Source organism: Eschscholzia californica, unplaced genomic scaffold (genome assembly GCF_041429995.1).
Source record: "Eschscholzia californica isolate CP2 unplaced genomic scaffold, dmEscCali1.0.p SCAF_1, whole genome shotgun sequence".
Taxonomy (NCBI): Eukaryota; Viridiplantae; Streptophyta; class Magnoliopsida; order Ranunculales; family Papaveraceae; genus Eschscholzia; species Eschscholzia californica.
Window position 1 is genome coordinate 1,550,448 of NW_028238198.1, and position 14,945 is coordinate 1,565,392.

Below are 14,945 nucleotides of genomic sequence, written 5' to 3' on the forward strand. Positions count from 1 at the left end.
GTTTGAGTGATAGAGATACAGATTCAAACGAGTCAAGCAAGTCCTAAAATGAGATAAAAGATAATTAACAACGACAAAAATGACAATCTTATATATCTGATATTCCAACCAAACCTAATCCTTAAGTAATTCTTCTCTAATTTTGCTAATTAATTATCTAAACTGCCTTTATCAAATCTTGTATGGATATGGGTTATCAGACTATATATATTATATAGGAGCATGATACAAACTTTGTAATACAAAAGTTCTATCATCTTTGTAAGCATATCCTTTCATCATTTGTTTATTTAGCAAGTGCATATCCCTTACTTTTTATTTTTAATGTATGGGAAGATAGATTTTAATTTAAAGACAAGGATATGGATGTCCAACATTAAATATTGTATGTTGTTTTGTTTGTTTGTATGTTTTTTAGGTTATCCATGAAGACGAATGCAAAAGATTTGTGGGTATGTGTGGGACGTACAAGAGGAAAATAGGGGATGTTTGTGTGATCGTTCTCCCTCTATTTATGTAACAACAACGTGCTATATACAAATAAATTCTCAATTATCTGTTCGTTACTTGTGACATCTACTTCCAGGTTAGAGCGGATTGATTTTATTTACCTAGGATAAAATCTTAATCTTTGTACCATGGGGATAAGAATGTTTGAATGATTCAAGATGGGTTAAGTATAATTCCACTATAGCTTTTGAATTTTAGTTAAAATTTGGTTTTATGTTAAATTCCACACGGTTTCCAGATCTGGTCCAAATGTTTCAACTTTCAAATTTGCCAAAATCAATATCTATCCTCAAATGGGTGCATGACTATAATTTTAATATGACCCACCACATATCTAATATGGTCCCCGTCAAAACCCATAAGAAAGATTTCCTAAATATTTTCTTGATTGTTTTGAGATTATCTACTTGGACATTCCTAAATATTGATATTTCGACTACTAATATTACTAAGAGCATCTCCAATGCAAAACTCAATCTTAGAAACTCGGAGTGCCACATAGGATTTTCTGAGTTTTTCTTAAAAAATCATCTCCAATGCAAAACTCAACTAAGATCTCAAAGATGATGTGTCGAGAGTGGAATAGAGATATCTTAAGAGGACACTCTATTTTCAGAGTGTCCTCTTGAGATATCTCTAATTGTCCAACTCATCAATATTTAAATTTCAACCAATAGAAATCAAGTCTTCGTATATTTCCAAAATAACTAATTACTTTATTACGAAAATAACCATAACACGTAAGTAAAATAAAAGAGTTTAGAGTATTGCATTGGAGACATACAAGAATTGAGGATCTCTATTTTCGACACCTATGAGTGAGAATCTCAATTGGAACTCGACAAATAGGACGAATAGAGATTTTTTTGAGTTTTGCATTGGAGATGCTCTAAGTGTTAAGCTCTGAAGTCAGGAGCTCGACGAAAATGACACCAATTGATCGAACTAAGCCATGATTAGACGAAAATAGAAAAAGAAAATTATTATAAAGACCAAATCTTTCGAATGGAGGGAGTTATTCATAAATTAAGGAAAGCATACAGGTGGGAGTTATATTTTTTTTTGAGAGTTCGACTACGGTCTACAAGTGGGAGTTATTGTAAGGACCAAATCTCTCTTTTTTTCCGCTCTCTTTCTCTTACTACATAGTCATTTTGCGACGAAAAATTGCCGAAAAACGACACTGATTTTGAGATTTTCCCTCGACTGCTTTGGGAGAACCACTAATCGGTTCTGGTTCGATTTTTCGATGAAGGGGGTCATCCCCTTCGCCGGATTAAACAAAGAGATAGAGGAGAGGGAGGAATAGAGAGAAGAAGAAAAAAAAAACAATAATGGTGACTGGAGTTAGAAATGGTGACCAGAGTTCGCGGTAATAACTCGAATGAATAGTAAGAGATGAGGAAGAAGAAAATGACTGGTTCTTCTTTACAATTTTATAATAATAATATTTGTTGAAAACTTTTTTCTTCCTTTTAAAATTTTTTACTTCCCATTATTTCCATATTTCACCCACGAAAAAATACTACACAAACGTGAAAAAGATAAGTTAGGGAACATTCTATGATATATGTAGGACCCACATCAATCCTCTTCCGCCCAACCCAAAACCCTCACTAGGTTTTGGATTTGGATATGGACGAGAAGAAGATAGATAAAAGAGAGAGAGAAGAAAAGAAAAGAAAAGAAATTCCAACCGACTTGATGGACTAAACAAAATTCACGCCTCACATTAAACCCAGCATGAATTGGCGGGAAACGCGGCGACTAGATAAAGTGGGACCCAATCCACACTTTCTCTCTCTCCTCTTCCATTTAGGGTGGGTCCCACCACAACTTATTACTCACTCTATCTCTCTCTAAACGGGAAGGAGGAGGATGATATTCATTGGATGGATGACCTGCTGGTAAAATCTGACCTGTCACGTGGTTACCACGTGTCGTACTTGACCCCCTTCTTTCTAATCTTATGAAAGCCTGTGTATATCTCTTTACAGAATGACGTGTGCTTACTTGTTAGACGTGGCAGCTGTGTCTCTTGGGTCCCACTTCCATGTGATTCCTATTTTCATTGGTATCTCATCTATCTATCTATCCCCCAGCCAGGAGACTATATAGACGACTATAGAGAGAGAGAGAGATATTGGTTTAGGTTTGAACGCAACGAACCCCATATATTCAAATTCTCATTTATCTCCTTCTTCTTTGATCTTTCTCCATTATTTTGGTATTTATTACGAGGGATGCCATTTCTACTTTTCTCCAAAAATATCTTCTACTCCCTCATTCGTCTTGTTTGTAATCTTCACGATAGAAAAAACGAGTATTAAAAGTGAGAGGTTTAGAATCAAAAGAATTGAAGTACTGTATAAAAAGAATGACTGAAGAAGATTGTTTAACTAATTACTAACCTTTGATTGGACCCAATTTTGACAATCATAGGCAAAATAGTACTACAAAGAATAAATTGAGAGGATGTTACATGTGTACTAGTTAGGTGCCTAGTGTTCTTACTTACAGTAATAGAATAAGTCTTTTACTGGTAGAACTCAACTACTCTTTTAAAATTACAAAAAGGTTCCTATAGGTATGAAATTACCAACATGAGAGAAAATTAATCATGACGAGACAAAGGTAATTCACAAACAACAAACACAAAGGGTTGGACATGGATAGGTGGGATTCTTACCTAACAAAAATCAATGCCATGATTTAGACCATTAAACTATAAAAATGTAAAAACGACTGCCGCAAAATACCGGCGCGAAGATAAAGCGGAAACGAGAATCTTAGCTTGAGTAATGCAAACATTGTGGAGAGTCCGATGCTCCGAAAACTAAAGGTTTCTCTGCAAAGTTCAACTACGGGGTGAGTCAAAGTTTAATATAAGGACGATTGACGTAGTCGATGGACAACATGTGAAGATTCATGTAGTACTCCTTGTTGGTTCTGGTGGAAGGATGATGTTAGGTTAGCTTAAGGATGATTATCGGTTCAAGGACGCAAGGTGGCCTTGCTTTTCAGTGTAAAAAGGGAAGAGAAAATTCTTCGAGCCTATATCCGAGTACCAGGCGCTACGATGCTGAAGTAACCCATGTCATACTCCCACGCAGAGCTCGAATGACCTCTAACAAAAGGGTACTTATACCTGAAACCGACATGGGTGGATAGGCAAGGAATACCCAGAGACGCGAGACAACTTTCTTTAAGGAACTCGATAAATTAGCCCCGTAACTTCAAGTGAAGGGGTGCCTGCGATAATCCTGCATACAAATTTATAGTCATTAGTTACATTTTGAGATGCGGTAGTTTGAAGTTGACACGAGATATATTAACATTAGAATTTATCAATTATCTTATTACAACAATTGATCCATTCGACACTATATTTGATAGTACAATTCTGGAAGGGTTCTTTTAAAGGAACCCCTATTGTTGTGAAGGTCCCCCGTCAGAGCATAATTGAAGGAGAACTTGTGAGTGAAAGAAGCGTCTTTAACGCTTGTGTATGGCGCCCTTAAAACATCTCATTTTGGAATTGGATTATATACGGGGCCGATCCAATTATTCAAGATACCTCGAAGTTAAAAATTAGTACCATATATAATTCGTGTTAGAAGAAATAATAAAAATTTCTATAATAATTGGATAAGGATTTGAACCTCTGCTTTCTTGCACATAATCTAGACTTTTAACTTCTAAGACGTGACTTAGATCATGTTTTAGACATGTTTATTACATAATTATTATTTACCTTGGACGCTATTATATAATTATTATTTCGAAAATTACATACAATATCTAAAAAGACTAGTATTTAAAAATTACTTCACCTAGGACCAAAAATACTACTTTAGTCTTTAGCTGCTCTGGGCCTGAATCACATGCACCACATTACATTTTTTTTTTTTAGTTTTTTGTTGAGGTATAATGCACCACATTAGATGGATAATGTATTTGTACCTCGGGGGACAATGGCACATAAACAAACCACTTGTGCCTTAACCATGTAATCCCTTGGAAACCCTAGTTCTAGACAGGGTAATGAAAACAAGTCAATTGGTGTGAAATGAAAGAAGCTATGGATAAGGACAATGGGAAAAGGAGAAAGAAGAAAAGTACATCCAACCTAACATTATCTAATCCAATAAATCTTGGGAAGATACGTCGTCGAGCAGCTGCGTGCTTTTTTAATCCACGCCCCTAATTTAATAATTACTATGATTTTTTCTTTATTTCTTAATAACTACTCAAGTTTTATTTTCTTCATCTTTTTATCCCTATACCCTAAACAGTCCATCCTAGCATCTTTCTGTGAGATCCTTCGCATTTTTTCCTTTTCACTTTTACTCCAATTAAGAAATACTGATTACCAGTTGAAATCTAAATATAAACCGAACAGTAACTTAGAGACTTCCCATATAATATTAGTCATTTGTAAATCTCGTTTTTCTTAAGAAAATCAAATATTTTATACAATATTAGTAAATATACGACCTAACTAGTCGATGTAATTGAATATACGTTTTAGAATATAATGCCTAGTTCTAATCTGACCTCCCATGAATAGAATAACTACATCATATTGATTTTTTAAATCATAAAGAAGATATCATATTGCCCGTATAATTTGTACATGAAACAAATAGTAAACATAAAAGGGATATGGATCAAATTAGTTTATGTGTTAATAAAGATAACATTTATAAATTATGATTACCAGGATATCCATTCGGTGACTTTACCAATTGTATATTACAAAGTCTTCGACACTTCTCTGCCCTCCTGCCTCTTTAATCGAACCAATGTCGTTGATGTGAGTCCTAGTAAATTAGATAACACGATTAAAAAAATCAAAGGGTTGTCCACAAATTAAGGATACCATTGAAAGTTTTGGTACAAGTATAATATACTACGATATTAAGAAGTGGTCAATATAGTACAATTATTTATTCCAGTTGACCTAAAGTCTTCGTCGAAAAAAAAAAAAAAAAAAAAAGAGTACCTTACAAAATCCAAAAGAAACATGCTTTGAGGATAATTTGGTTGAGTTTTCGAGAATCCGAGTCTCTCTCATTTTTGTGATAAAAAAAAAAATTAGGCGTTTGTAGTTACATGTATATGAAGTGATTCTTCCTATCTAACTTTGGTTGGTTCTTTCTAATCTTGTTAAACAACTCTTCACTTCTTAATTAAACTCTGGTCATATCCATTTGCAATTTTAAAATGTGATGAAATCCCATATTAATTATTTGTTGATTCATACCTAATTTCAACTCCACTATTAGGTATCAATTGATCAGGTCGAACCTTTGATTGTAATCAATAAATTTGTTCCCAAACTAGGTTTATATACCTGAACTATAATTTTCTCTTTTTCTTTGAACTTTCATGTTATCCATTCGTTTGGTTAAGGCAAATAATAATGTTGAGGCCAAAGTCCGTTATGGATAGTGCCTGTCAGATGCTCAATCTGTCCGTCGTCATGGGTTGATGTCCGTGGCGGGGCTTGTTAACTTTTTTTAGGTTTTGTTCGAACCTAATCCGCCTGCTAAAGACCAGTAGTCTTGGATATTGGCTACTCGAAAGGAAACGCGTGATCTTTTGAGCCCTCCTAAATTCTCACCCCTACCTACAAGTGGCTCCTTGGATTTTACCTCTGAATGGGCGCCAAAAGCAATAAACAGGGGGCCATTATAGGAGCAGCACTGAACGAGCAAACATGTCACTAACAAATTATCATTTTGGTTTTTCAAAAAAGGGGCAATTTGGTAATAAATGTTGGAGGAGTGTGACAATTTCGGCAAGTGAAAAGGACTTAAAAGTTAAAAAGGAAAAAACATAAAAAAATGAAAATGAAAAATTGGAACGTTATCCAAACAGGTTTCAATGAAAGCTGGCGTAGTCATATTGATCTCTTTCTCTCTCTAAAAAAAAAACTCTCATTTCATTTTCTCTCTCTAGAAAGGGAGACTACTACTAAAAAAAACTCTCATTTTCTCTCACATTTATTATGGGTTATATCCTCGTCCTCTGATCACTTCTTCTTCTTCTTCTCAACAGAACCTCCTTTCTCTCTCCGGCCGTTTCGCCTCTTACTTATCAGACAGAGTCCTATACCTCAACCTCTCTTTCTTCACTTCAAAATCACCACTTCCGATCCTATTTTCTTGACCCTATCCGCCTTGCATTCCGGTCAGTCCTCTCTCTCTCTCTAAAACTCTGTTTTGTTTTGGTTTCAAATAGTGAATTCTAGGGCTTTTTTTTCATGTCTATGTTCCTAATTTCAGTTTAGTTTTGACAGGAAATCATACGTAAAGCTTCTTCTTCTTCTTTAGATTGTGGAAGTCTCTTGATTCGTTTCTGGTAATAAGCTCTCTTTCTCTTTTTGTGCTTAAGTTTTAACCTAGTTTTGAGAATATGAGATCTCGATGTTTTTGATTTTCTTCTGTTTGGTTTAGATCTTGAGCTGTGATTTTTGAGAAAGTAAAAGTTTTGAGGAAGAAAAGATAAGGATGAAATTTATTTCATTTACTTAATTTTCTTTAATATTTTCTTGACAAGAGGAAGAAATCCTAATTACTGATTAATCCTAGTCGGTTTCTTTTTATAGTATTTAATGATATTTTATCCTTATCTTTTTGATTAATAGACATTAATATATGAAATACTAATCAATGATCAGTAAATACCATAGTAGAAATCTGAAATATTTCTTGGATTTGGATTCATATGAAGAAGCTAAAGGAAAAGTACCTACTGGGGGCATTAAAGTATGAATGGATATGCATATCAATATTATATGTTCTTCTTTTTTCATCTGAATAAATTATTCTGTAAAGAATTTTGGATAAGGCTACCTACCCATTAGATGGTTCCTTGCAATCAAAGACTACTTTATGCCATTCTTCCTCAAAAAGGTGATGATTGGTAAAGATGCTATGTATGGCTAATCTGATCAGTTTCATAAGTTTTTATTACCCATTTGAAACTTGCTTTACTTTGTCTATAATCTAATTTTTAGATGAATCAATCTTGTTGTAGTTTTATACAAGTATCTTCGTTAGCATTTGTTTTCATGGTTGCTTCATGTACAGTTTGTTGCCATTGTATAAGAGTTCATGGGTTCAATTGTTCTATTTGAATGATGGCAAAGTAGCTTATTTTTCTGGTTCATCAGTTTTGTGGTGGTCTTATATTTTAGCTTGCTTCATTTTTAGTTTCCGATGTAAAAAAAAAACTCTTGAATATAGACTCTATGATAGAATTAGCGCATGAGATAGCACATGTGATAATTTTTTATGTATATGAGACATACTTGAACCTAGGTAGAGTAAGATAGGCTGTTTACTATGATGAAACTTTTTTTAAGAATATCCATTGAAACAGCTTATGTATGGGTTTTTTCTCGTTCGCGAAGTAAAAGTAGCAATAAGAATTGAAGAGAGAATCGTCTTTTCTGGACACTCATTTTATCAGATGAGAACTGTGTTTGCTCAAAATTCAGGTGCTTCGTGGCCGGAGATCATTTTCACATAGTACGATTTGCAGGAGTCACGGAGAATAACTACTGTTGCTGCTGCTGAATATCAGAGTATTGGGCATTAATTCATCTCCTTCGGGTAACTGTTTAATGAGACAGAAAAGCCATTGTGGCAAGTATGGCGTCAAGGTCATGCACGAACTTTATGGACTTGGTTTCCGAAAAGAATCTATTGGATTTCCCTCCTACTCCTAAAGCGCTTCCTAGAGTGATGACAGTTCCAGGAATTATATCAGACATGGATAGTGATGTGAGCAGTGATGCAGATTCAGATATTCCTTTGACTGGGAAACGCCCACGAAAAATCATTGTGGCCAATATGCTCCCACTTCAAGCTCATAAAGATACGAAATCTGGAGGATGGTCCTTCAGTTTAGATGAGGATTCTATTCTGGTACAAATGAAAGATGGATTTTCATCAGAAACAGAGGTTTATTATGTCGGCTCTTTAAAGGCTGATATATCTTTAGGCGAACAGGAAGAAGTTGCACAGAAGCTACTAAATGACTTTAATTGTGTGCCCACGTTCTTACCTCCTGACATTCAGAAGAAGTTTTATCATGGGTTCTGTAAGCAGCAATTATGGCCTCTTTTCCATTATTCACTGCCTATATGTCCAGATCACGGCGATCGGTTCGAAAGGTCACTTTGGCATGCATATCTGTCTGCAAATAAAATATTTGCAGACAAGGTCATGGAGGTAGTAAATACTGATGATGACTATATATGGATTCACGATTATCATTTGATGATTCTCCCAACTTTCTTAAGGAAACGATTAAATCGGGTCAAGCTTGGGTTCTTCCTCCACAGCCCATTCCCCTCATCAGAAATCTATCGTACTTTGCCCGTCAGAGATGAAATTCTTAGAGCACTGCTTAATTCTGATCTAATTGGTTTTCATACATTTGATTATGCACGGCACTTCCTGTCTTGCTGCAGTAGGATGCTTGGCCTTGACTATGAATGTAAGAGGGGGTATATTGGTCTTGAATACTTCGGTCGTACTGTATATATCAAAATTATGCCTGTTGGTGTTCATATGGGCAGACTTCAATCAGTCCTAAATCTACCTTCGACATTCACCAAAGTCAAACAGATACAAGAACAGTTCAAAGGTAAAAAGTTGATTGTTGGGGTAGATGACATGGACATTTTCAAAGGCATCAGTTTGAAACTACTAGCAGTGGAGCAGCTTTTGCAGCAGAATAGTGATCTTCAAGGCAAAATAGTTCTCGTTCAAATTGTAAACCCAGCAAGAAGTACTGGAAAAGATGTCCAGGAAGCAAAGAGAGAAACATATTTGACTGCCAGAAGGATAAACGAAACATATGGGCTTCCGGGTTACGAGCCCGTTGTCTTGATCGATCATGGTGTGCCTCTTTATGAAAAGATTGCTTATTATGCGGTGGCAGAATGTTGTATAGTAAACGCTGTGAGGGATGGGATGAACTTGGTCCCATACAAGTATATTGTGTGTAGGCAGGGAACACCTGAGATAGACGAAGCTATGGGCATTCCAGAAGGTTCCGCTCGCTCAAGCATGCTTGTTGTCTCTGAGTTCATCGGTTGTTCACCATCTCTAAGTGGGGCAATTAGGGTTAACCCCTGGGACATTGATGCTGTAGCCGATGCTTTAAATTTGGCCATTACCATTCCCGACGCTGAGAAACAATTACGCCATGAGAAGCATTATAAATACGTCAGCTCTCATGATGTGGCTTACTGGGCTCGCAGCTTCGTTCAAGACCTCGAGAGAGCTTGTGGAGATCACTATCAAAAAAGATGCTGGGGGATTGGCTTTGGTTTAGGTTTCAAAGTTATATCTCTTTCACCAAATTTTAGGAAATTATCTATCGATCACATTGCTCCAGCTTATAAGAGAAGTAATAGGAGAGCTATATTTTTAGACTATGATGGAACTATTGTGCCCCAAGCTTCTATAATTAAAACTCCTAGCAATGAAGTTATTTCAGTTTTGAACAGTCTCTGCAGTGATCCTAAGAACACAGTCTTTATTGTTAGTGGAAGAGGAAAGAGTTCTCTTGGTGAATGGTTTTCCTCTTGTGATAAGCTGGGAATAGCAGCTGAACATGGGTTCTATATCAGGTAAATACCCCAACTAGTGTTCAGAAATTTCATTAGATTACCGTTATAATGCTTTCGGAGATGTAATTTCGTATTTCTCTTTTCAGATGGAGTAGGAATTCAGATTGGGAATCTACTACATTGCATGATGATTTTGATTGGAAAAGAAACGTAGAACCTGTGATGAGATTGTATACTGAGACAACTGATGGATCCTACATAGAAACCAAAGAAAGTGCCCTAGTCTGGCACCATCAAGATGCAGACCCTGATTTTGGTTCTTGTCAGGCCATGGAACTTTTAGATCATCTCGAAAATGTACTTGCAAATGAACCTGTCGAAGTTAAGAGAGGTCAGCAAATTGTTGAAGTTAAACCACAGGTAAGAATATTCTTCTTCGGGTTATTCTCTGATCACTTTTTTTTTGCTTCCCCATTAGAGTAGAATTATAACTGAAGGCCCTTACAATTTTCATGCAGGGAATAAGTAAAGGTTTGGTTGTGGAAAGTCTTTTATCGAGCATGATCAGTAATGGGAATTCACCGGATTTTCTGATGTGTATCGGAGATGACAGATCTGATGAAGACATGTTCCAAAGTATATTGAGTGCAGCCTCTAATCCACTTCTACCGACCGTTCCAGAGATATTTGCTTGCACAGTCGGACAAAAGCCAAGCAAAGCTAAGTACTACTTAGATGACAATGTCGATGTTGTCAAATTGCTTAATGGTCTCTCTTCCGCTCCAACTGTAAGACCTAAACCTAGTTCAATTCAATTCTCGTTCGAACCTACTAATTGGGATCGATAAGAAGTCCTCCCCATTTCTGAATCTAGTGGTGAGTTGATGCCAAAACAGTGGTAAATTTGGGTGAAAATCTGAAGTACTTCCTCAGCAGTTTGGTCGTAAAGGGTATTATTACTTACTGGACCGTGGACACAATTGGTTTGTATAGTCGAAAATCGTTTTCTTACATAAATCATTTTATGTCATACATGAAAAGAAAAACTTTTTCTAACTTTTGGGTCTTCTGATCAGCAAATATAATAGTAAAAAAACAGAAACAGTTCTCTGTTCTTCTTTTTAGGGTTTTTGAATAGCATAAAGTAATAGCATCCCCAGTAAATTATGTTTTCTTAGGCATTTCATGTTTAGGTATAATGAACTTGTTTTCCTTTTTCTGTGTGTAATGTGTTAATTTATGCTGTAGATATTGCTGTTCATTTTAAATTTGAATTTTTCTCTTGTTTTGCTTGCAAGAAAATTGAGGTTTGTACTATCAGGCTGGGCCAGTATTTGGGGTCTGGGCTGAGAAGTTTGACATTGTACGGGCCAATGTTCTTGGGCTTAGACTGAAATTCTGAAGTCGCCCCTCGTATTTGACCTAGGAAAAATTTGTGGGGGTGCATGTGGTTCGGGTTTCCCTACATTTGAATACGTTTTTTTTTTTGAACTTTTTATGTAAATTCAAAATTCAAAACAATAGGAAACGGAATTTGAGGGGTCAGAGTTTACATCTATGGATGTTTTCCTACATGCAAAATTTGAGGGGTCAGAGTGTTTCTAATTATTGCTTGCTAAAATTCGATCAATAAAAGAATTTTCATAGCAGAAACTCTTAAGTTCACTCTAGATCTAGCCATGAAATAAAGATCCAATGGAAAACTGTAACCAACGTGGACAATGCTCTCCAATTTGAGAAGATGAAGGTTAAGGAGTCATGTCATGATGTGCCTACTATAAATGACAAATCCCTATACTTAGCAATTGTTCTTATTCCTTATAACCACTATGACTAACATAAAGTCACGTGGAATTGGGTGAAGAGTCATATAGCCATAAAATTCTTAATGACTATGTTGGATTTGTCCGCCAATAATTAGCTTACGATCCTGCTTGGAATTTGTATAGCATCCAAAGATCTATTACTACATGAAGGAGTCCTTTGCCAGTAAGTGTGTAACCCCATTCAAACCTCCCATGCAAAACTTGAAAGAAATATCAGTGGGGGCGTATTGGTCTGATTTTCCATGGCGGATATGTTTCCGTAGTAGATAGCGCTTTGATCACCACCAAAGCATCACCCTCAAATTTCATTGGTACGAGGGAGTTGATTCACTTTTTTTGCAAGTCCGACAACAAGTCTTCCCATATGAGCTTCTACTACAGTTGCATATAGAGCCAAGATGTTCCTCACTTCAGCCATGATAATGTCTCCTTTACTGTCTCTAAAAACCCCTGCAATGGTCGCCTTTCCTTTCTTGAAGGTTGGGTCAAAAGTAAGCTTCAATTCACCACTTGGTGGTGCCGACTAACTTCCGGTAGTAGCTCGCTCCTCATTGTTTTGTTGTGCATTTTGGGGCTCCAACGCTAGGGAGAAATCATGCAGCATCATTGCGGCCTCATTAATGATTCCCATACAACTTGATTTTTTACCCTCTAACACCCATCTATTACGCGCCTTCCATAAAAACCACAAAACATATAATCCCAAGAGCATATTTCCATCTTCCTCTTCTTCAAACAACCTTCCACATATAGTATTAATGAATGTGTCATTCTCCTCGATTCTCAAGTTCGTAGCAGGGTTCCTCCAAAGTTCTATGGCCAGTTTACACCTTTTGAAAATATGTTCAATATCCTCATCTTATTCGTTGCACCAAGAGTATATCTTTGAAGTCTGTTCATTAAAATGGAGTGCCTTCATTTTTGTAGGTAGTGTTGTGCATCATGAACTAAATGCCTAAGAAATAGTTTTACTCTAGGCACTACTTTGATCTTCTCCCAAAACCGATGTCAAGTGAGTCCCTTCGGCTGTGAGTCCCTTCGGCTATATCAAAGCGTAAGAGGTAGAAGGCATAGAGTTTTCAATCGAGGGATTTAGTTGTGAAAACCCCTTTTTCTATACGATTCCAAATAATTTTATCATTTACACACCTTTTATTCGAAGGGTATTTTCACAATAGATGACATCCACTACTCATCAAATATATCTTCTACAAGCCCAATCATGGTAAATGTCTAAGTACCCCGTGTAAATTTTGTTGGAACCATGGTAAATGTCTAAGTACCCCAACGGTCAATGGTCGAACCAAAAGACAGATGTGGGAGGAAATGCCTCCGCGATCTAAGAGGGTAAACCCAACTACACCATCAGCTACATTAACACAAATTCAGAAATGCCCTCGAGTTAAAATATGCGAGCAGAAAAGAGTGCTCAATTCCTTTGTACTCCATACTAGAGACTCTGAAATCTATTTTATGGGGTGAGAGGAAAACATTAGTATTATCTTTGGAAATTAGAGTTCCAAATTCATCTACGTACATACTAGAGACTATAATCTAAGCTCCCATACACAGTTGAAAGAGCAGTTTGGAATTTAGTGTCATCATACTTCGATCATACACAAACAATACGCTTTTTATAATAAAAATTGATTTTTTATATACAATTTAATTTATGGAGACTAACCATTTTTTATGTTTCCTCACGTGGAATAACGAATAAGATCAGAGATCGACAGAGGACAATATTAAAATAAATTATTATTTTTTCATAATTAATTTGTATTAAAAAAATGAAATGGTTATAGAAATATAGGAGTAGAATAAACTTGAGGTAATTCCTATTTGGCCCTCTACTTTGTGACCAGCTTCTTTTATGGCCCCCTGTTTTCCGTAAATTCAAATATGACCCTTTTTTTTTATGTAACTATCATAAATACCCTTCCTATAAATATTTTTTCAAAATAAAATTAAAAGAAAAACATGAATTCCACCTCACTACCCTTCTTGTAAATGTCATAACTACCATGTTTTTCGTAAATTGAAGTTATCTTTTTAATTTTATTTTGAAAACATATTTATAAGAAGGGTAGTTATGACATTTACATCAAAAAAGGGGTCATATTTGGATTTACAAAAAACAGGGGGCCATAAAGGAAGCTGATCACAGAGTAAGGGGCCAAATAGGAATTAACTCAATAAACTTACATATAGTTTTTGGCCAGCGTTTTGGGGAAAGCGGAAAAATTTCCGGGGAAGAGGGGGAAAAACTCAAAAGCTATCCCCCAAACATAACTTTGAAATTGCCGGAAATAAGTCGCCGGCCGGAACTAAGCTAATGGCCGGCGACACTTTTTTGCATGTTCTCTCTCCTCTTTCTCTCTCCCTCCTTCTCTCTCTTTCTCCTTCCTTCTCTCTCTTTCTCCCTCTCTTCTTTCTCTTTATCTCTTAAATCCGGCGAAGGGGCGAGCCCTTCGCCGGAATCTCGTCTGGTTTTCCAGACGAGTAGCCGCCTGGAAAACCAAACGAGATGCCTTCGTCTGGATCTGGAAAACCAGATTCAGTCGAAGGCATCTCGTCTGGTTTTCCAGGCGACTCCTCGTCCGGAAAGCCAGACGAGATTCCGGCGAAGGGCTCTCCCCTTCGCCGGACTTAAGAGAGAAGAGAGATGAGGGAGGGAGAAAGAGGAAAAAGAAAAAAGAGAAGGAAAGAGAGAGAAAAAAAGAGGAGATGACTGGTTTGAAGGTGGAGTTAGTCGGTATTAATGGTGAAGATCGCCGGAGTATATTGTAGAAGTCGTCGGAGTTGATGTTGGTTGGAAGGAAGAAGACAATAAAAACTTGGGTAGTGTTTGGAAGAACCAAAAAAAGTTTATTTCCACCCTAAAATTTCTCCCCCGGAAAATTTTCATATTTCCCCAAAACATCGACCTAGTTTTTACACGTGGGGCCATAATTAAAAACCTTGGGATTTCAAGATTATAAAATAGTACAAAATCCAACGGCGGGTAGGTAATTCTT

At 36.4% G+C, this 14,945-nt stretch overlaps 1 protein-coding gene across 7 annotated transcripts; it reads left to right on the forward strand.

Moving 5' to 3' along the window:
- Nucleotides 1-5,824: 5,824 nt before the first annotated feature.
- LOC147563035 (putative alpha,alpha-trehalose-phosphate synthase [UDP-forming] 9) lies at nucleotides 5,825-11,404 on the forward strand. Of its 7 annotated transcripts, none has more exons than XM_086633882.1 (5): nucleotides 5,825-6,705; nucleotides 6,815-6,876; nucleotides 8,018-10,162; nucleotides 10,249-10,522; nucleotides 10,621-11,404. In XM_086633882.1, the coding sequence occupies exons 3-5, from the start codon at nucleotides 8,172-8,174 to the stop codon at nucleotides 10,948-10,950; spliced, it is 2,595 nt and encodes an 864-aa protein (XP_086490008.1). In that variant the 5' UTR covers nucleotides 5,825-6,705; nucleotides 6,815-6,876; nucleotides 8,018-8,171; the 3' UTR covers nucleotides 10,951-11,404. The 7 variants fall into 7 exon arrangements, with proteins under 7 accessions (XP_086490008.1, XP_086490047.1, XP_086490017.1 ...); XM_086633921.1 differs by having other exon boundaries at nucleotides 8,062-10,162; XM_086633891.1 differs by having other exon boundaries at nucleotides 6,357-6,705; nucleotides 6,806-6,876.
- The last annotated feature ends 3,541 nt before the right edge of the window (nucleotides 11,405-14,945 follow it).

Coding starts and splice junctions, on each gene's coding strand:
- LOC147563035 (XM_086633882.1), top strand. CDS start 8,172: ATGGCGTCAAGGTCATGCACGAACTTTATGGACTTGGTTTCCGAAAAG. Junction 10,163..10,248: donor GAACATGGGTTCTATATCAG/GTAAATACCCCA, acceptor TTCTCTTTTCAG/ATGGAGTAGGAATTCAGATT. Junction 10,523..10,620: donor TTGTTGAAGTTAAACCACAG/GTAAGAATATTC, acceptor ATTTTCATGCAG/GGAATAAGTAAAGGTTTGGT.